Genomic DNA, 19,915 nt, shown 5'->3' on the forward strand with positions numbered 1-19,915 from the left:
CCACAACTAGAGAAAGCCCACATGCAGCAATGAAGACCCAACACAGCCAAAAAAATTAAAAAAAAATTTTTTTAATTAGGAAAAAAAAAAGAACAGGCTAGGACTTAGCTGGAGCTCCCCATGAGCTGGATCATTGTGATGGTGGCTATGCCTCCTGTATCATCCCTGTGCATTTCCACCCATGAAGTTCCCTGGGAAAAGGCCAAGCTATCTCCACCATGCTAAGTGGTTCAAGCAAGGGAAAGGGCTGGAGTGGAGGGTTCAGGTGCTCAAGGAGGCAGGGGATCCCCCCTGGGACCAGCATGGAGCTAGTGACTGGAATCAGGATACAGTAAATGGGGAGGGGTGAGAACCCTGAGCCTGACTTGAAGCCCACTCCCTACTGGCTGCCCCCCACTCCCAGCTCTCCTCAAGCTCTCTTGGCAGAATCTGAGTGTGGCCTCTCCAAGAAAGCTTGCATGGGTGACCCCCAACACGGTCACTTTCCCAGGACTCCCAGATTCTCCCTCAGGGATCCTGGGGAAGATTTTACAGACTTCCCTAGTCTTTTGCAGCATAACACTGTCAAGTGCACGAAATTTCAGCCAGTAACAAAGGAACCTGATAACAGGCAGGGATGTTTTCTGCTACAGGTGCTTCAGTGATGGGGTGAGGGGTCACTGCTACAATGGGGGCAGTCTGCAGCTGCCAGAAGGCTCTGCAGGCCGAAAGGCCTCACTCCAAGGTGGTGGGCAACTGAAGGTACCCAGAAGTTATAGCTTGAGAGGGCAATCCTGCCTACCCTCCCCATCCCCAGAAAAAGTGGGGAGATGGCACAGCAGTGGTGGGAAGGTTGGCTGTTGGAGGGGGGAGAACTCCTTCAGTGATGGGGATTCCCTGCTTGGAGTGAGTGGTCACGGAAGTGATCACACTAGCTGAAGACACCTGCAGGGATGGGGGAGGGGGAGGTTTCTGCAGTGAAGTAGCGCTTTGCACAGGAAAGGGTCGGGCTTCTTGGGGGCTCGGGGTTCCTACGGTGATGGGGCTCTGGGGTTCGCTGCAGTGATGAGGGTCACTGCAGTGATGAAAAGCTGAGCCATTGTGGGGGTGAGGGGTGAGGGGGCAGGGGTGGGGTAATATCAGGATAGCTGGGGTTGCTGCAGTGCGGGGACGGGGGGACTGAAAATTGAGCCCCTCTGCTGCACTTGCAGAGCCCCTCACTTCCTGAAGGACGGAAAGGGTGGAGCCTCGAAGGCCTCCGCCCCGCACTGATGGGGGGCTGCGCGGGGCGAGGACGCGGTTCCTGCACTGCGGCGCCTGGTCTGGCTGGAGCGGCCGGCGCTGGCGCGGAGGCGGTACCGCGCCCGAAGGGGGCGGGGAGCAGCAGCCCCGCCGCAGCGACAGGCGGGGCCAAGGCCAGCTGGAGGGGCCGCCTTCCGAGCGGGGGCTGGACCAGCACCCACCGGGCCGACGCCCCTGGGCGGACTCAGAGCGGTCGCGGCGGGAGCCCGGCAGGTGTCCAGACTGAATGTGGACCGGGTCGCAGAGGCGGTACCACCTATCCTGGTCCCGTCGTGGCGCCCAGAACTCCGCAGAGGACGCGACGGTGAGGCTGGGGCTGCCTGAGGGGAGGGGGACGATCCCCAGACCCAGCCCGCAGCATCCATAGACAGTTCGGCTGTGCGGGCGGCGGCGACTGCAGCCCCCCTTCCCAATCCCAGGTCACTTCTGCCAGGATGGGGAGAGGTGCCCTGGACGGATGCCAACTAATCCCTCTGCCCAACACCTCTCCTGGTCTTGCCTCCGTAAGCCCCCCTCCTTTCGCTTCCCATCTCGTTCTTCCCAACCCAATCCCCTCCACTCCGGCCTGCAGCCCGTCTCAGCGCCCCTGTCAGTTGAGGAGCCCGAGAGAGAGAGAGAGAGAGAGAGAGGGACTGCGGCCCTTCGGCTCCCCGTCCCACCCCGCCCCTGCTATCCCTTGCTGGGCTGGGGACACCCAGAAGGATGCTGGCCCTTTAAACCCTTGCTCCCCACCCAGAGCATCTTCCACCTCTCCACCCGCGCCACTTCCAACAGCTGGCAGCCGCGGGGAGCCCCGGGGGGCCGGCAGGTACTGGGGTGGCGGTGAGGCCCGGGAGGGTGTGATGGAACAGCTGCGACACTACCCCCCCCCCCGCCCCTAGAGGAGCCGGCGGCGGGACTGCTGGGCGCCCGTAGCTCCAGTTAAACATTAACCCTCCGCTCCCCGGGTCCCCGTGCTGCCTGGAGCTGCGCTCCGCCCCGGCTTCCCAGGTAACCGGCGAAGATGCCCATCCCGCCACCCCCGCTGCCTCCCTCCCCTCGCCACCTGTCCGCCGGGCCGGGCTCAGCCTCGCGCCCCCTGCAGGTCCGCGTCCCAGCGCCGGAGTTAGAGCCTCCCCGCCTGCTTTCAGGAGGGTGGGGCGGAACGCCCTGAACTCACGCCGCGCACCCCTCATCGAGCACCCCCTCCACCAGAGGCACCATGCCCGGCCTGTACTGCCCCTCCAGCTGGACGCCGCTGCCGCTCACGGACTCCTGGGTTCGGGCCTGCGCCAATGGACCCTGCCTCAGCCTGCGGGCCCGGCTCACCTACCACAACCCACAGCCGCAGCCTGTGGACGGTGAGGCCCGGGCGGGGGCACAGGGTGGTGGCCAGCGCAAGCCTAGCAAGGTCCGACATCGCCTGTGGCCCCCTCCCGCCCCAGGCGTGTTTGTGTACCCGCTGGCCGAGGCCGAAGTGGTTTCGGGCTTCGAGGCGGAGGCCGCCGGACGGCGCGTCTCCTTCCAGCTGCAGAGCCGGCGCCGCTCGCAGGACGCCTGCTGCCGCGCGGTGGGCCCCGCGCTGGGGGCCTCAACACCCCGCCGCTGTGCGCAGGGTGAGTCCAGGGCGCTTCCCGCCCCATCTCCCTGAAAGCAGCTGCACTTTAGTTCCTGCACCGCTCTGCATCCCGCCCCTCTCTGTCCCCGCTCCAGCCACTGTTTTTTTCATTCATTGATTCATCCCTTTATTCCACAGTGGAGGACTGGGCCTCTGACGTGGGCCAGGTGCTGGGGGAATGTGAACCAGGCCTGACCCGAGGTTTGCAGCCAGGTAGATAGGCAAGGCAGGCAGTCCACACGTCTCTCTCTCCCTCTGGAGCTTTAGCTCCTGAGCCTGGGACGGGGTTTTGGTCATCTCGGAGTCCCAGAATCCCAGCATCTGGCACAAAATGTAGCACAAAGAGGATCAGTGAGTGCTGGGTGAGGGGATGGAAGCCCACCCCTCTGCTAGGTTTTCTGGCTTGCACTTCATTCCTTTATTTATTTGTACATTCACTTGATTCCTGCACATGGGATTTACCATCTGGGTGAGAAGAGGAACAGAATTCAGTGGTGTTGAGGGTTGGCACAAGCCCAGCAGGTAGTTCGAGGCCAGAGTGAGCTCTAGGCTGAGGCCTCAGGAAAATTCCAGAAGAAAGTGGAGCCAGCATTTGACTGAAAGGAAGGGTTGGATGTAGTGATATGGAGAGGAGAGGAAAGGCACCCCAGGCAGGGGCAATCGTGTAAGCAAAGGTTTCGAAGTAAGTTATACTGGGTGATGGTAATAAAATACCTCATGTTTATAGTGATTCACAGTTGACAAAGCCCAGTCACTGATGTCACCTCATATGAATCCAGAGAGGTATGTAACGCAAGTGTTGTTCTCCTTCCCCCTTCTATAGGTGACAAAAGTAACAGCAGCAGTCTCTTAAACGTTGGATGCTTCATGTATATCATCTCATTCATTCCTCACCGCAGTCCTTGACATATAATTATGACCCCCATTTTATAAATGAGGAAACCAAGGCTCCTCTAAACAAGAGAGTTACCAAAGGATAGAATTAGAAATCACAGAGTGGAGACTCAAAACCTGACACTGTGCTCTCTTCCCTGTATCAGACTGTCCCAAGCCTCAGCTGCCTGGGATGGAAGCCCCTTTCTTCCTTCTTACCTTCCTTTTTTTCCTTCCATTTTTTTCTTCCCTTCATTTATTCAGCAAGTATTTTTCAAAAGAATGGGTCAATGATTATTGTGGGGAAATGAGGTGAAGTAGGGCTGTAAAGGTAGGCTGGGGCCAGACCATGTAGGGCCTTGACCATCACTGTATACCCCTGGCCATTTTCCCTTTAGCAGCAGTGGTGATGCCCATGACTCCACCCGTCCCCAAACAAACCGAGATCTAAGTAAAATGATGTGCTTGGTATGTAAATGTCCTCTAGCTAGCTTCCAAGTGGATTACAGTTCCTGGATTCCTCTTGGGTAGAAAATTCTGGAGCCACACCTAGTGGGCGGTGGGGAGTCCGTGACTGTGCATGAGCAGGGAATTTGTGAGCAGGTGGGTACCAGGCTATGGGAGATGTCAGCGAGGGTTCTTTAGGACGATGAGGCCCAAGGGTTGAACAGGCTGGAGCAGGTAAAGAAAGAGAGGTGGAGGGTATGGGTCCCCCAGGACCTTAGGGTGGTGTGGACATGCCCCCTTCTCCTCAGCCCTCTATTAGCAGTGATGTCACTGCTGCCTTTCCTAATGACAGCCAGCTCCTTCTACCATCAACCTGCCTCTCCTTCAACCATCGTTCATCTCATGCCTCCATCCTGCCTCACCAGTGCATTAGCCCAGCATCCCTCCAACCTCACAAAATCCTCCTTGCCCAAGCTCCCCTGATTCAGTGCCTGCTCCCACCCCCAGATTCCCCCATCTCGTCTGCTTCCAGCCCCCTCTGACCCCTTTCCTCACTCATCATAGGTCATCTTGTCTTGGATCTGGCCCAGGCCCGGTCCACACTGGTGCTGCCCACAGGCCTCATCGCCGCAGCCGGCACCATGACAGTGACCCTGCGCAGCAGCCGGGAGCTGCCCTCCAGGCCTGACGGGGTGCTGTGCGTGGCCCTGCCCTCCGTGCTCACCCCTCTGGCCCCGCCAGGCCCGCTGGGGCCCCCCAGGCCTCCGGGGCTCTGTGACGACAGGTTGGGCCTATGGTGATTCTCTTCGTCCCTCCCTCGACTTCTCTGGGTCTAGTGCGGGTGAGGGGGCTTTGGCAGGGTGCCCCGGGGGATGGGCAGGGTGGGGAAGGGCTGAGGCCAGTCAGCCAGAGGGGCTAGGGGCCCTGGTAGTGACCCTCCTTGTGTTCCTTTCCAGCCCCACCAGCTGCTTCGGAATGGGCAGCCCTGAGGGGGAGGGGCCGGCCTGGGAGGAGCCAGCTGCCCCTCTGGACGTGTTCTCAGGCCCTGCCCGTTGCCCGGCCCCGTACACTTTCTCCTTCGAGATGCTGGTGACCGGGCCATGCCTGCTCGCAGGTGGGTGCCCCTCCCAGCATAGCTGACTGGGAAATAACTGAAGGCTCAGGGATGGGAGGAACACAGGACAAAAAGAAGACAGGGACCTAAGCCTTAGGAACCTCTAGTCTCACGGTGCGATCACCCCCTGGCCACTTCCACACAACAAACACACCCCTAGGTTTGTCAGTGTCATTTATTTATATCCCACTCCACTCGCCAATGAGAAGAGAGATGCTTACAATGAGACCGGTCCAAGTGATGAATTTGAGTTTTCTTGTGCACGAGGTGGACCAGGACGTTAAATCAGCAGTTGGTTGATATAGAACTGTTTGGCCAGGCAGGATGCACCTGGGAATTCTGCTCCCAGTCCATGAAAGCAGGTAAATCCCCGCTTGCCCACTCCATAGCTTGGACTCTGAGAGCTGAGCTCAATCAGTCATGATCCCGGCCCCCAGCACTATTGCCTGGGAAGGTGATAGTTGTGCTCTTAGTACTGGCTTGGGGTGGGGCAATCATCACCTCTCCCTGCCTCTACATCCCTCAGGCCTGGAGAGCCCCTCTCATGCTCTGCGGGCAGATGCCCCCCCTCATGCCAGCTCTGCAGCCACCATCTGTGTCACACTGGCAGAGGGCCACCACTGCGACCGGGCCTTGGAGATCCTGCTGCACCCCAGTGGTGAGAGACTGGGACACACAGTAGGCCAGCTCTGACCTGCTTCAGGACCACCTCATTTGTGAGGGTGGGCCTGGTGGTACAGGGAGGCCGGACCGGCAAAGTTCTCCCAGGACAGTGGGCCTGAGCAGTTGGGGTCTAGAGACAGGGACTTCCCTGACAGAGCTGTGTCCCCTTCTCCCCAGAGCCCCACCAGCCACACCTGATGCTGGAGGCCGGCAGCCTGAGCTCAGCAGAATATGAGGCCCAGGTGAGGGCCCGCCGGGATTTCCAGAGGCTGCAGCGAAGGGACAGTGAGGGGGACCGGCAGGTATGGCTGCCTGGGGTCCCGGCCTGGCCCCTGGTCCCACTTCTGGCTGTGTTAGTGCAGGAGGAGAAGGCGAGCAGGCTTACGTTGGGATGGGCAGGGGGCTTCTGCTCTTAGCAGGAGCTCTCAGTAGCTGCCACTACCCTCCCAGAGGACTGATGAGTATTTTCACAGGAGGGCCCACTCAAGTGTCCCTGGAATGTGTCTTGGAGGATTGGGGGTAGGACTGACCTAGGCAGAGGACAGCCACTTGTCTCTGCCCTCGCTTTTATTCAGATGACTACAATAGGGTGCCCCCTCTGGGTGGACTGGATTGAAAAAGTCTCCGGGGCTAGGTCCTGCTGCCAGCCTAGGTCGGAGCTGCACTCAGCCCGGCCCAGGGTGACTTGGGGCTCCCGTGCTCAGGTGTGGTTCCTGCAGCGACGCTTCCACAAGGACATCCTGCTGAACCCCGTGCTGGTGCTCAGCTTCTGCCCGGACCTGAGCTCCAAGCCTGGACACCTGGGCACAGCAACTCGGGAGCTCCTCTTCCTGTTGGATGGCAGCAGCATGGCACACAAGGCCTGTGGGAGCACGGTGTGGGCAGGCCTGGGGTTAGGTGCAGCAGTGGGTCTGAGGTGGGCTGGGGGGCAGCCTCCCGAAGACACACACACACACACACACACCCCTACCCCTCTCTCTCCTTCTCATGCTCATACATACATGCATTTCTCCCAGATTCCAAGCGCCTCTTTCATATGTAAAGTTACATTCAGTCACACCGAATCTCAAACCCAAGGATTCACATACACCTCCAGGGTCACATGCACAATCATCTCTCATACAGAGTCTCCCTCACATGCCAGGGTCTCACTCACAGCCTCACACACACAGGGCCTCACCCAGATTACCCCTCATTCTACACACGGCCTGGAGAAAGCAAGCAATCTGGCATCCCTTGTTCTCTACCGGTGCCAGTGGGGCCTGCCTCACCTGCCCTCCCTGGCTCTCCCCAGGATGCCATCGTTTTGGCTGTGAAGTCGCTCCCGCCCCAGACACTCATCAACCTGGCCACGTTTGGCACATTGGTGCAGCCCCTCTTCCCAGAGAGCCGGCCTTGCAATGATGTGAGTGTGGCCCGGGGCTTTGGTGGCCTAGCCAGAGGCGTCTCAGCCAGTGTGGCCCAGCCCATGTCCTTTTCCTCCAGGAAGCTGTGAAGCTGATCTGCGAGAGCGTTGAGATGCTGCAGGCTGCGGGCGGCCCGCCGGATGTGAGGTCTGCACTGGACTGGGCCCTTGGGCAGCCCCAGCACAGGGCCCACCCTCGGCAGCTGTTCCTGCTCACTGCTGCCTCGCCCATGGCTGCTGCGACCCACCACACCCTGGAGCTCATGAGGTGGCACCGGGGGGCAGCCAGGTAGGATGGAGTGGGCAGAGCCAGGATCCTGAGGTTGGCCTCCCAGAGAGGCTCCGGAAGGTCACGGCTGCTCCCCTTCTCTTGTCAGGTGCTTCTCCTTTGGGCTGGGGCCTGCCTGCCGCCAGCTGCTGCAGGGTCTGTCTGCCCTCAGCAGGGGCCAGGCCTACTTCCTGAGGCCTGGGGAAAGGCTGCAGCCCATGGTGAGCTTGAGCCTGGGCCCTGTTCCCTATGCGTCTAAGTCCTCCTCCCAAGTTGCACTGAGTCTGAAACAGAACCTGGTCAGGTCGTGGGGTCTCCAGGCACCCTGCTGTGGGGTGCTACAGGAGGCTGGAAGTGTGGGGGACATGGCCTCTGACTGCTCCCCAAATCTTGCTCTCAGTTTTGTCCAGGTACTAAGCCATATCTTTGAAAAGTCTTGCCTTATCCACGTGGCACAGTTCAGGCCAGGAGAAGCACCGAGCCCTGAGCACTGAACACTCAGTCCCCTTGCTTGTTCCTACCCCCATTCCTTCCCCCAACCCCAGCCGGACCCTGCTCCCCTCAGCCAGGGGCTGGGTAGATGGCATCAGCAGAAGGGCAGCCTTCCCACTCTGTTGGCTGTGTGGCACCTCTTTCTCTCCCATGGCCTCCCTCTGGTCACTCCTCACAGCTGGTGCAGGCCCTGCGGAAGGCACTGGAGCCTGCGTTGAGCGACATCTCTGTGGACTGGTTTGTGCCCGATGCGGTGGAGGCACTGCTGACGCCCCGGGAGATCCCAGCGCTCTATCCTGGGGACCAGCTGCTCGGTTACTGCTCACTCTTCAGGGTGGACGGCTTCCGGTCCCGCCCCCTAGGGGTAAGCCTGGGCTGGGGTGTGGGAGGTGGGCCTGGGATGGCTGAAGCCCCTGCATCTCTGCAAAACCCATTTCCTATTCCCTGTGCCTCTCTCTGCCAAACGCTCCTACTGCTACCCACTAGACCTCCTTAGAGACGATACTGGGTCCCTCAAGGTGGCTGCAGCCTGCCTCCCTCATAAGGTCTTCCACTGAGCTGTCCTGTAAAGTGCTACCCTTGGTCACTAAAGCACACAGTTACAGGGAACAGCGCCAGCATTAGTTTCAAGGTTTTTGTTGAAACTTGCTCATTACTTCACACAGTGCCTGCAAAAAGCACCATCTGGATTATTTCCTGTAACATTCAGGGACAGACAGAGCATTGTCTAAGTGAAATCTCAAATCCCCACTCTGCCATGTACTAACCATTTGATTTTGGACAAGTCACTTAACCTCTCTGAGCCCATTTCCTTGTACTGATTTTTTTCATAAGGTTGTAATTAGAAGTCATAACATGTGTGCTCTTGGTAGGATACTTGACACATAGGAGGAGTTGGATAAATGACTGTTATTTTTATTATGAAAAGCTTTATCTCTCTAGAAGAACCAAGCATGCTTCCTACTTTTTGATCAGGAGAGCTGTATAATGGACTGCTGGTCTTTTTCCCTGGCTGCCAGGAAGCTCAGGGCCAAACCTGCAGCTCAGCCACAGCATCTCTAGTAACCCTATGGTCAGCATGTATGCTTCCTCTTTCCTTAGTACTGGGCTTTCACTTCTGGTTTATTATCTTTATCGCCTCTTGCAGTGAGTCATCTTAAATCCTGTTTGGAAAGAGGTAGTGTATAACTATAATCAGTTGTTGTTGTTTTTCCCCCAACGTCTATCCCTCTCCAGGGCCAAGAGCCTGGCTGGCAGAGCTTGGGCAGCTCCGTGTTCCCATCCCCAGAGGAAGCACCATCTGCCACCAGCCCTGGCACCGAGCCCACTGGCACCTCAGAGCCACTGGGAACAGGCACTGTGTCAGCAGAGCTGTCCAGCCCGTGGGCTGCTGGGGACTCAGATCGGAGTGAGTGCCTGAGTGTATGTGTGTTGGAGGAGGAGTGGGCAGGGGGAGGGGCCAGGGCTGGGATCTATTCTCCTGCCTCCCAATAGGTACTGATGCTCTGACAGACCCAGTCACGGACCCTGGACCTAACCCCTCTTCTGACACAGCCATATGGCGCCGCATCTTCCAGTCCTCGTACATCCGGGAGCAGTATGTGCTTACCCACTGCTCTGCCAGCCCAGAGCCAGGCCCAGGCTCCACAGGCAGCAGCGAGTCCCCCGTCTCCCAGGGCCCTGGGTCCCCCGAAGGCAGTGCTCCCCTGGATCCCCCTTCTCAGCAGGGCTGCCGCAGCCTGGCCTGGGGAGAATCTGCTGGCTCCCACTCCTGCCCCCTGCCTCCACCCCCACTGGCTCCAGTCAAGGTGAGATTCAATCCACATCCATCTACCATGTATCCAGCAAATATTTATTGACCATTGGCTGTATGCCATAAATTGTGCAGTGGTTACTATGAAGTCTACCTGAAGAAATAGATGGGTAATGATGGTATAATGTATAGTGATGAATCCATGCAACATACATTGATGAGCACAGGGATGTGGCTTTATGGGGGTTCAGAGTCAAGGTGACTAACCCTGTCTGAGGGAGTCAGGAAAGCAAGAGGCACCTCTGGAAGAATAAGAAGTTAGCTAGGCAAAACGGGAGAAGACATGAATAAAAACAGACAAGCAATAACCTCAACTGAGACATAGGCATGGAGTGAGATGACGATGGGAAGGGGGTCAGGCACCAGAAGGAGTCTGGCCTCACCCCTAAGGGTGGTGAGCAGCCATCCAGGGTTCCAGACAAAGGGGCATGTGGCCAGCTGTGTATGTATGTCTGATGTCCAGGAGCTCTGCATTCCTTGACCATTGGACCCCCCCCACCTTCACACATGCAGACTGGGGCCTTGAGTGCTGAGGTGCTGGGCCGTCGACACAGAGCAGCTCTAACTGGCCGAAGCCTCTCATCGCCCCCCGGCCGGGTGAACTCAGTCCCTGGCCATCTCCGGCACCCCTCTCTGGGTGTAGCACCAGATGGGCCAGGCCCTGAGCCAGGGCAGCTGCTGGGACAGGGCCTGGATGACTCAGGTAAGGGTTATGGGGAGCTGGGTTCTGACACCAGGTAGACTTTGGGGAGGTGGAGCCCAGGGCACTCCACTGCCCCTGCTCCTACCATCGTCTCTCCCCAGGAAACCTGCTCTCCCCAGCCCCCATGGACTGGGACATGTTGATGGAACCACCCTTCTTGTTCACGGCTGTTCCCCCCAGTGGGGAGTTGGCCCCTCCAGCAATACCACTGCCTCCCCAGCCTCCGCGCTGCCATGTGGTGATCCGGGCCCTGTGCGGGGAGCAGCCTATGAGCTGGGAGGTGGGCGTTGGGCTGGAGATGCTGTGGGGGCCTAGGGATGCTGGCTCACTGCCTCCGTCACCCCCTGAAAGCGGAAATGCTTGGGACCAAGCACTCCATCGACTGACAGCGGCTTCCGTGGTCCGGGACAACGAGCAGCTGGCTCTCCGAGGACGGGGCGAGACCAGGGCTGACCGGGGTGAGTTGCTGGTGGCCCCAGTCAGGGCTCAAGGAGCCTGTATGGGACAGAGAGTGGCAGAGGCATAGGTCTGTGGGATCACTCGCCATACCTCACCTTGCTCACAAGTGATTTGAGGCGGCTCACCCACATTGTTAAGAAAAAAAATTAAGCAGGGCAATGGGGAAAAAAGGGATAATAAAAGGAAGCAGAGAATGAGATTATATCAAAGATGCACACCATGAGGTTTTGTGCCCTTGCAAGCATGGGACCCCAAACTGGCAAGCTTCCTAGCAGCCAACAGAGAGGGAATTTCATCTTGTAATGATTCACAGTGCCCATAACATAAAAACAAATCTGTCATTTAGGAAGATTATTAAAATTAAATAAAGTTAAAATGTCAGTTCTTCAGTTGCACTAGCCACACTTCAAAGGCTTAAGAGTCACATGGGACTAGTGGCTACTATACTGGATCATGCAGATGTAGAACATTTCCATCATTGCAGGAAGTTCTGTTGGGCAGTGCTGAAATGAGTGGATGGAAAAGGTACCAGTCAATGCCTCCTCTGGGCTGTATCCAGAATGTTGACTTTGTGGGTGGCCAGGGGCCTAGTCCTGGTACAATGTGGTTGAGTGTTCAGCCTAACCACTTCTTGTCAAAGCTGAGGAGTCTGAGCTGACCCCAAGAAGGAACTCCACTCTGTTCAAAAGTGGACAGAAGGCTGGGAATTCCCTGGTGGTCCAGTGGTTAGGACTCAGTGCTTTCACTGCTGGGGCCCAGGTCCAATCCTTGGTCTGGGAACTACTAAGATCCTGCAAGCCTGGAGGCACAGCCAAAAAAACCCAAAAATATGTACAGAGGGAGAAGCTATGGGAGCACTGAGATTTTTTCTGTGAAGCCCTTTGTAGAGAGTGGGTGCTGGGAGCACACCCCCCTCCCAGTCAACATGTGGCCCCTTGGGTTTTTTTTGTTTTGTTTTGTTTTGTTTTAAATTTTATTTATTTATGGCTGTGTTGGGTCTTCGTTTCTGTGCGAGGGCTTTCCCTAGTTGCGGCAAGTGGGGGCCACTCTTCATCGCGGTGCGTGGACCTCTCACTATCACAGCCTCTCTTGCTGCAGAGCACAGGCTCCAGATGCGCAGGCTCAGTAATTGTGGCTCACGGGCCTAGTTGTTCCGCGGCATGTGGGATCTTCCCGGACCAGGGCTCGAACCCGTGTCCCCTGCATTGGCAGGCAGATTTTAAACCACTGCGCCACCAGGGAAGCCCGGCCCCTTGGTTTTGCAGGTCATGCCCGGAGGCCCTGGCTCCGAGCCCTTCAGACAAGCAAGGTCAGCTCTGCCCCTTCCTGCTTCACCTGCCCTGTAGCTGTGGATGCTACCACCAGAGAGGTCCTACCTTCAGCCCTGCAGGTGCACAGCTCAGGTAGGTAAGGTCCCTTCCAGGTGACCTCCCAGGTGCGGGTTCTCATCTCACTGGCCACCCTCTGAGACATACCTCACCCCTGTCTTCTGTGCCCCTGCAGAGCTAGCCGAACCCCCAGGCACCCCTCCTGCCTCTCAAGGTCATCTAGATGCAGCTCCTCTGCCCACAGCCGTCCACTCTAAAGGTAACACTCAAGTTTGGGTAAATGGTAGGGACCAACCAAGGCTTAGGGACCACCACTGAATGGCTCCAGTTCAGGACTTAAGGGAGGCTCTCTGGCAGGCGGCTGGGAGCCGGACCAAATTGGCAACTCCAGTTCTGCTTTGGGGGACCGCGCAGCCCCCATCGGAGGTCCTCATCGTCTGCCCCCTGAGCCTCCCTCTCGGCTCAGCCTGGGCCGTCAGAAGGCCAGAGGCCCAGACAGCCATAGACTCTGCAGCCCCAACACGGGCCAAGCCAGTGACAGCAACAGTGAAGGCAGCAACCATGACTACCTGCCCTTGGTGAGGACTCGGGAGGTGGAGGGTGGCACTGCCAGGGCCAGGGCGCTGTCTCAGCTCGATTCTCCCCCCACCTCCTCTCTCCTCAGGTGCGCTTGCAGGAGGCACCTGGCTCCTTCCGCCTAGACGCGCCGTTTTGCACAGCGGTGCGCATCTCGCGGGAGCGCCTGTGCCGCGCCTCGCCCTTCGCTGCGCATCGCACCAGCCTCAGCCCCACCTCGGCCTCCTCTCCCTGGGCACTTCTAGGCCATGGTGCTGGCCAGGGTGACAGTGCCACGGCCTCTTGCAGCCCATCCCCCAGTTCAGGCTCCGAGGGTCCAGGCCAGGTGGACAGTGGCCGGGGCTCAGACACCGAGGCCTCGGAGGGGGCGGAAGGGCCTGGTGGTGCCGACCTGCGGGGCCGGACTTGGGCCACTGCTGTGGCGCTTGCGTGGTTGGAGCACCGCTGTGCCGCGGCCTTCGGCGAGTGGGAACTGGCGGCAGCTAAGGCTGACTGTTGGCTGCAGGCCCAGCACCTGCCCGACGGCCTCGACCTGGCCAACCTCAAGGCCGCAGCCCGGGGTCTCTTCCTGCTGCTGCGCCACTGGGACCAGAACCTGCAGCTGCACCTGCTGTGCTACAGCCCAGCAAACATGTGAGGGTCACTGGTTGCTCTGGCTGGCACCCCCCAACAAACTCAAGTCACTGCCACCCAGAGCCGGCCTCTTGGTGCTGGGAAGGGGTGGGCTGGTGACAGTCCGCCCCTACTGCTTCTCGTTCCCTTCACAAAATCCTCTTGCCCCACAAAAAGTGCCTGCCTGTGCTCTCTCCTGCTCCTTCCGCCCCATGCCCCTTCCCCTCTGAGCTCTGTGCAGTGCAGTAGAAGGGGAGAGAGCCACAGTCCCTAAATCCTACGCAATAAAGTGCCTCTTAGGACTGTCTGAATGAGTTCTTTATCTGCTGCGTGCCTGTCCCTCACAGCTTGGTCCAGGTACCTCCATGTAGGCTGCACAGAAGTGGACTTCAGAAAGTTTATTGGGAAGGGCACACAGTCCATCCCCAACCAGGGTCCTGAGAATAGACTGGAGGGGAAGAGATGGATCTCAGTGGGCTTTCTTGCTGTGCTGGATGATCTTGGGGAAAGGCTGGGGGCCCAGCCAGAGCTGCAGCAGGATGACAGCATGGCACATGTGCAGGGCACCAGAGCTGCAGGACGTGGATGGGTATGTGTTCCAGGAGAGCTCAATGAGCCCCAGCACCAGCAACCTGGAGATGAGAAATAAGCTCCAGGTCCGTCCAGGTTCTAGGCCTGCAGCACTTCAGCTCACCCCCTGCCCCTCCATGGTCACAGTCTTGGGATGAGGAGCTCCCTACCCCTTCCCACGCCCCCAGGTTGTCCCAGCTGGTACCTGAGCAGGTGTGTGAGCCAGCGTGCAGGCGTGGCCCACAGGAGGTAGGGCAGTGTGTGGAAATACCAGACGTAGAACTGGTAGTGAAGGGAGCGGCTGAAGCAGATGCCAATGAAGTTGGAGGTGAAGAGGGCAGAAACAATCTGTATACAGTGGTCAAGGCCAAGGGCAGGAGCAGAAGGGGTAGGGAGGTTTCAAAGCAGAGGGACAAAAGTTTTGGGGTCAGATAGCCCCTTGGCTCTGCTGTTCCTAGATGCATACCTTTGGGCAAGTTTCTTAACCTCTCTGGACCTATTCCTCAGTCTGATGTGGAGGCAGTAATATCTAGAGCCCTAACGCCTAACGAGTCATCACTTACTAGCTATGTGACCTTGGCAAATTACTTAACTTCTTAAAGCCCTAATTTTCCCATCTTTAAAATCTGTAAAGTGAGGATAAAACAGAGTCTCTTGTGAGCTTTAAATGTTAGAATGTATGTAAACCTCTTAGGGCAGCACCAGGCAGAGAGTGAGCATTCATAATGGTAACTCAATAATATTTAGAATAAAGAATAAAAAATGCTTAAATATGTAAAGTGCTCAGCACAGTATTGGTAAGAGCTCTATGAATGGGCCCTGTAGCTATTACTGCTATCTCCTTTTCCCTCTCCCAGGTCACCAGCCATGCAGGGCTAGTTGACAAGGACCCCAACTTCAGCTGGAGAGGGCAAGACTTACCTTCCCATGATTTAAAGGATATGGTTGGGTGTGAGGGGCTGGAGTGGAAACTTCCTTTTGGAGGGATCCTTCAGCAGTGACAGGATACTTTCCCCTGTCCTGGGGAGAAGCCACTGAGACATTTATCAAGCCCCCAATGTGGGCCAAGCGGAGCTCAACATCTCCCCATGCAGCCCCTAAGGCCTAGGCCTTTCACTCCTTCCCCCATGTCTGCTCATGAAATTGCTCCCCTTTCTCACCTGTGCCACCTGCAGAGGGCAAAGAGCAAGAGCAGGGTGAGGTGGGCAGTCAAAAGTGCCAGGTGGAAGGCACGATGCAGGAAGAGGGCCTCGGGGAGGAAGCGCCAGTTCACTGTCCAGCGGAAGAGAAACTGGCGGCCAAGGTCAAAGGAGCGGGATACATAGCCGATGGGGTTCTCCAGCAGGAAGGGTAGCCCCAGCACCACCTGAGGATGGGTGTGATGTCAACAGAGCTGCCCAGGCTCACCCTCAGCCTCATGCTAATCACTGAGAGGAGGGGGAACAGGGTATAGGTCTCAGAGGATCCCTAACTCCCACTAGGAATAGCAAGAAAGCCAGCCCACCCATCCAGACAAGAGCCTTGGGCCAAAGAAGCAGGTAATAACAGTGCTTTAAGTTTGGATTCACCAAGTCATAAATGCGCAGAGTTAGAAAGGCTCTCAGAGACCATGTAGTTCAACACCCTTGTTTGACAGCTAAAGAAACCAAAGCCTAGAGGTGGTGGCTGCCCAGATCAGAATCAACTCCAAAACTCTGTCTCTTGTCTTTGAGGAAGTCTCAAGGATGAAAGGAGGCCAGACAGAGTGGCCTCCACTTCATTAGAAAGGGGAAAGGGTAAGGAGGGAATACCTGAAGGACAGCACAGATGCCCAGCTTGGGGAGGGCCCCACGGAGGCCAAATTGCCTGAGGAGAAGGAATAGTAACCCAGGGGCGAAGAGCAGCACATTCATCTTCACAGAGACTGCCAGGCTGCAGTGGATAGGGGAGAGGAGAGTGGAGATCAGCTCCAGGGCCATGCACCCCACCCAAAGATGTACAGCCCACCATCACCACAGCAACTCCTCCCCTCCCCTGCCAGCAAGCTCCAGGCAGAAGGTGAGCACTCATACCCAGAACTGCTGGAGGGAGGATAAGGAAGCCTGGGAAGAGGCTGGGAGTAGGGTGCTCATACCTTGTCTCTACACTCAGACTAAGTGAGCAAATATATATTGAGTATTTAGAAAGTGCAATGACCAACGCCAACAGCAGATGCTGTCTGGAGGAAACAGAGGATGGGAAGAGGGTGTGTGTGTAGGGGGCCTGGGGGTGAAGACTTTCTACACATCCTGGACTCACCTAGTATGGCCCTAACTGACCTACACTGTCTGGCCACTCTCTTACTTCCTCTGCTGCAGAAAATTGGGGAGAAAGTGATGGAATACAGAAAATGAAAGAGGGGGCCAGAAGGGAGGGGTGTTGACCTGAAACAGCAGCAGCCCCAGCTCCAGCGCTGGGCCAGCAGGAGGTTGATACTGAGGAAGAGCAGCACCATGGCCACTGGATCGTTGAAGAGCCGCAGCACAAAGATGGAGTGGACACGGTAAGAGGCACAGCACATGAAGAAAAAGACGAAGGGAGGTACCTGAGAGGTGGGCACAGTGGGGAAAAAGGTCAGCTCACCAACCCTGAACCATCCCCACTCCCCAGCCCTCCCAGTTTGGGGCCCCCTGTTCCTGGTAGTGAGGACTCACCTTGCAGGTCTGGTGGTAAATCAAGAAGACAAGCAGCAAAGTGGCCAGGTAGAGCACAGCGAAGATGTGCTGGGCCATGCGGATGTCAGTGCCCCGGCCAGTGGCATAGTATAGCCCCATAAAGATGTACACAAAGCCGGCTGGGTACCTGGAAGAGGAGAAAGAATGTGAGTCTGGGTCAAGCTATCCGGCCTGGCATCCAGTCAGCCCCTCCCATCCTCACTGAACAGCCGATCCCCACTCACACAAGAGGTCCAGTGTCACCCCGCAGTTGAGTATAGTCATAGGTGCCATTGATGACGCCCTCCACCTCAGCCATGTAGGCTTTCCAATCAATCTCTGTATCTGGAAAACGACAGGATGGTGTGGTTACTTCCAGGTTCAGAATTTCTCTGCCTCAGCCCATCAAAGCACAGTTCCAGCTCATCCTCGGGACTTCTAACATAACCCCTTCTCTAAAGGCCTATCTGACATTCTCTGGGTGAACCCAGGTATCTCAAACTCAAACATGCCTGTAATGGAATTCATAACCTTTCACTCCAAATCTGCTCCCCTTCCTGGGTTCCATGAATGGCACCATTAACCTCTCAGCTGCTCAAGTCACAAACCTGGGAAACACCTTTGATACTTCCTTCTCTTTCATTTCCAACCCCCAGTCACCAAGTCCTGCCTATTCTTTTTTTTTTTTTTTTTTTTTTTTTTTTTTTTTGCAGTACGCCGGCCTCTCACTGTTGTGGCCTCTCCCGTTGCGGAGCACAGGCTCTGGACGCGCAGGCTCAGTGGCCATGGCTCACGGGCCTAGCCTCTCTGCAGCATGTGGGATCTTCCCGGCCTGGGGCATGAACCCGTGTCCCCTGCATCGGCAGGTGGACTCTCAACCACTGTGCCATCAGGGAACCCCCTGCCTATTCTTTATCCTAAATATCTCTACTATCTCATCCTTCTCTGCTATCATGCACTCAAATTTGGGCCTAACATAATCTCTAGCCACAATGGTGCAAGAACTCCCTAACGAGGCTCCCAGCTTCCACTTTCACCCCACTACAATATATTTTCCACCCTGCAACCGGAGAGCTCATCCTATAATAGAAATCATATCACATTTCTCTGCTTAAAACTCTTCAATGATTCCCCAAGGCTCTTAAGATAAAGACCAAATTCTATTCTTCCCATTTTTAGAAGATGAAATTATGAATTAATAAGGTTAAGTGACTAGCTCAAGAACACTGAGCTAGGAAGGGTAGAGTTGAGATTGGAACACATGGAGCTCTAAATTCTTAAACACCATGCTAACTATCTCCTTAACACAGCGTACAGATTCCTTCATGATCTTGTCTTGACTTCTGCAATCTCATCTCTTAGTACTACCCTCACTTGATTTCTGTGTTCCAGCTCTGAAAAAATTCTTTCAGTTCCTCAAAGGAAACAGACTTTCTCTTTTGACAGGAGCTCTTTGATACAGGATTCTCTCTGCCTAGAGTACTCTTCCCCCCCACACACACCCCTTTTGTCTCTTTCCTCAAGGAACTAGCTCTTATCTTTCGAGGAGCACTCTCTCGGAAGCCTTCTCTGACTCCTCAAGTCTGCATTAAATGCCCTCCTATGTCCTTTAAAGCACCCTGTCTACTACCATCATGATGAATATGATGTGTTGTAATTTTCTGTTATCTTTGTCCAGGCCCACACACGTAAGTAGGAAATGTGTCTGTCTTTTTCACCACTGTACCCTTGGTACCTAGCATAGTGTAAGCCATATAATAAGCACTCAATAAATATGTATTGAAATATGTCTTTAGCAAGTAAGCCTTAAGTCCAGTGTTTTCAGCCTGGAGAGGAGTCACCAATAATGCCAAACAGACTCAAACCGTCAGAAAATGCCATCACTGAGAAGAGACTTCCAGACCTCAGAATTGAACAGATGAGAAGACTGAGACCCAGCAAGGGAAGTGACGTGTCCAAAGCCACAGAGACAAACAGCAGCAGCAGCCATTAACTTGGACCCAGGTTTTCTGGGAGGGATTAAGATCGGGTTTGGCTCTCCGCGGAGCAGGATTTGGGTAAAAGATACGAGTCTGCAACTGATGACTGAGTGGATCAGGGGTCTAAGTCTGAGCTCCGAATGTGGGTCCCAGTTTTGGTCGGGGGTTCGGTCCCCCTTCCCACCCTCCTCTCCCCCTCGGCGCACTCACATGCCACCCTGTGAATGACCCAGAAGGTGATGCCCACCTCCGCCAGGCAGAGGCAGGCGGCCACCTTCAGCGTGTAGCGCGGTTCCAGCAGCAGTAGGCGCCGCTCTTGCCAGGCGCGCCGCAGCCACTGCCCGCACAGTCCCACCGCCCGAGCTGCGGGACCTGCCCGGCCGCGTTTCCTCAGGCCTGCCGCCATCTTGAAGGTGCGCCGCACTTGCCGGCCCGCTACCCCGGAAGCCCGACCCTTTGGTACTTAGGTTCCGCTTCCCGCGCCGCGTGCCCCAACGGACCGAGGGCTGACTGGAGTTGCCGGAGTCCTTATTTACTCCACTAAAATCTACTTCTTCCACATGTCTCCCCTGATGGACTGCGTGCTCCATACGAGCAGGAATAGTCTTACTCCTCAGTACACACTTAGCCCTGGGCACACAAGAGCTAATGTGGATCGAACGTTTGTCCAGAAAAGTAACATTCCTGCCCACGCCATGTCTCCCCCCCCTCCTCCGCACCTCCCCCGCCTAGCATAACACTTCGCCTATGTTGGTAATATCTGCGTTCATGCCAGTCTTTCCTGGAGAGCAAGAACTCTGTCCGCGCTACTCCCGCCACCCCCCAGAGCCTTTCGGGTGCTCAAAACTAGGAAGAAATGAATGTTTCATTAATTTTCAGACTTCTTAATGGAAGGAGCCAAACTGAAGATATGAGAGGGGCAATGACGAGCCGGAGTGAGTCTGACACCATGAGTGTGGCTCTCAGAAGTTAGTGAGCAGCGCATCCAGAGGATTCAGGGTCTGGACGATATTATTTTCCCACCCGGAGGATTCTTCCAAGAGCGCTTAGCAGAGGACGGAAG

At 56.4% G+C, this 19,915-nt stretch overlaps 2 protein-coding genes across 8 annotated transcripts; one reads left to right on the forward strand and one right to left on the reverse strand.

The window, feature by feature from the left end:
• The first annotated feature begins 1,477 nt into the window (after window positions 1-1,477).
• VWA5B2 (von Willebrand factor A domain containing 5B2) lies at window positions 1,478-13,928 on the forward strand. Its single transcript, XM_060150146.1, has 21 exons — window positions 1,478-1,585; window positions 2,163-2,271; window positions 2,476-2,621; window positions 2,706-2,876; window positions 4,763-4,982; window positions 5,155-5,312; window positions 5,839-5,970; window positions 6,153-6,277; window positions 6,680-6,835; window positions 7,270-7,380; window positions 7,461-7,669; window positions 7,758-7,869; window positions 8,319-8,504; window positions 9,377-9,548; window positions 9,635-9,948; window positions 10,467-10,656; window positions 10,758-11,114; window positions 12,381-12,518; window positions 12,619-12,702; window positions 12,777-13,021; window positions 13,108-13,928. Exons 3-21 carry the CDS (start codon window positions 2,483-2,485, stop codon window positions 13,654-13,656), a joined length of 3,768 nt encoding a protein of 1,255 aa, XP_060006129.1. The 5' UTR covers window positions 1,478-1,585; window positions 2,163-2,271; window positions 2,476-2,482; the 3' UTR covers window positions 13,657-13,928.
• On the reverse strand, window positions 10,017-19,442 carry ALG3 (ALG3 alpha-1,3- mannosyltransferase). Of its 7 annotated transcripts, none has more exons than XM_060150147.1 (9): window positions 19,100-19,442; window positions 17,119-17,218; window positions 16,874-17,021; window positions 16,604-16,764; window positions 15,992-16,112; window positions 15,362-15,567; window positions 15,144-15,221; window positions 14,407-14,550; window positions 14,015-14,263 (listed from the first exon to the last, which is right to left on the reverse strand). In XM_060150147.1, exons 1-9 carry the CDS (start codon window positions 19,440-19,442, stop codon window positions 14,101-14,103), a joined length of 1,464 nt encoding a protein of 487 aa, XP_060006130.1. In that variant the 3' UTR covers window positions 14,015-14,100. The 7 variants fall into 7 exon arrangements, with proteins under 7 accessions (XP_060006136.1, XP_060006131.1, XP_060006130.1 ...); XM_060150149.1 differs by having other exon boundaries at window positions 14,407-14,547; window positions 15,143-15,221; XM_060150151.1 differs by having other exon boundaries at window positions 19,063-19,266.
• Window positions 19,443-19,915: the final 473 nt, after the last annotated feature.

This window comes from Lagenorhynchus albirostris, chromosome 5 (assembly GCF_949774975.1).
Source record: "Lagenorhynchus albirostris chromosome 5, mLagAlb1.1, whole genome shotgun sequence".
Taxonomy (NCBI): Eukaryota; Metazoa; Chordata; class Mammalia; order Artiodactyla; family Delphinidae; genus Lagenorhynchus; species Lagenorhynchus albirostris.

Coding starts and splice junctions, on each gene's coding strand:
- ALG3 (XM_060150147.1), bottom strand. CDS start 19,442: ATGGAGCACGCAGTCCATCAGGGGAGACATGTGGAAGAAGTAGATTTT. Junction 15,222..15,361: donor GCCCTCTGCAGGTGGCACAG/GTGAGAAAGGGG, acceptor GCTTCTCCCCAG/GACAGGGGAAAGTATCCTGT. Junction 14,551..15,143: donor CAGCCCCTCACACCCAACCA/TATCCTTTAAAT, acceptor CCACTGTATACA/GATTGTTTCTGCCCTCTTCA.
- VWA5B2 (XM_060150146.1), top strand. CDS start 2,483: ATGCCCGGCCTGTACTGCCCCTCCAGCTGGACGCCGCTGCCGCTCACG. Junction 6,836..7,269: donor GCAGCAGCATGGCACACAAG/GCCTGTGGGAGC, acceptor GGCTCTCCCCAG/GATGCCATCGTTTTGGCTGT. Junction 9,549..9,634: donor TGCTGGGGACTCAGATCGGA/GTGAGTGCCTGA, acceptor GCCTCCCAATAG/GTACTGATGCTCTGACAGAC.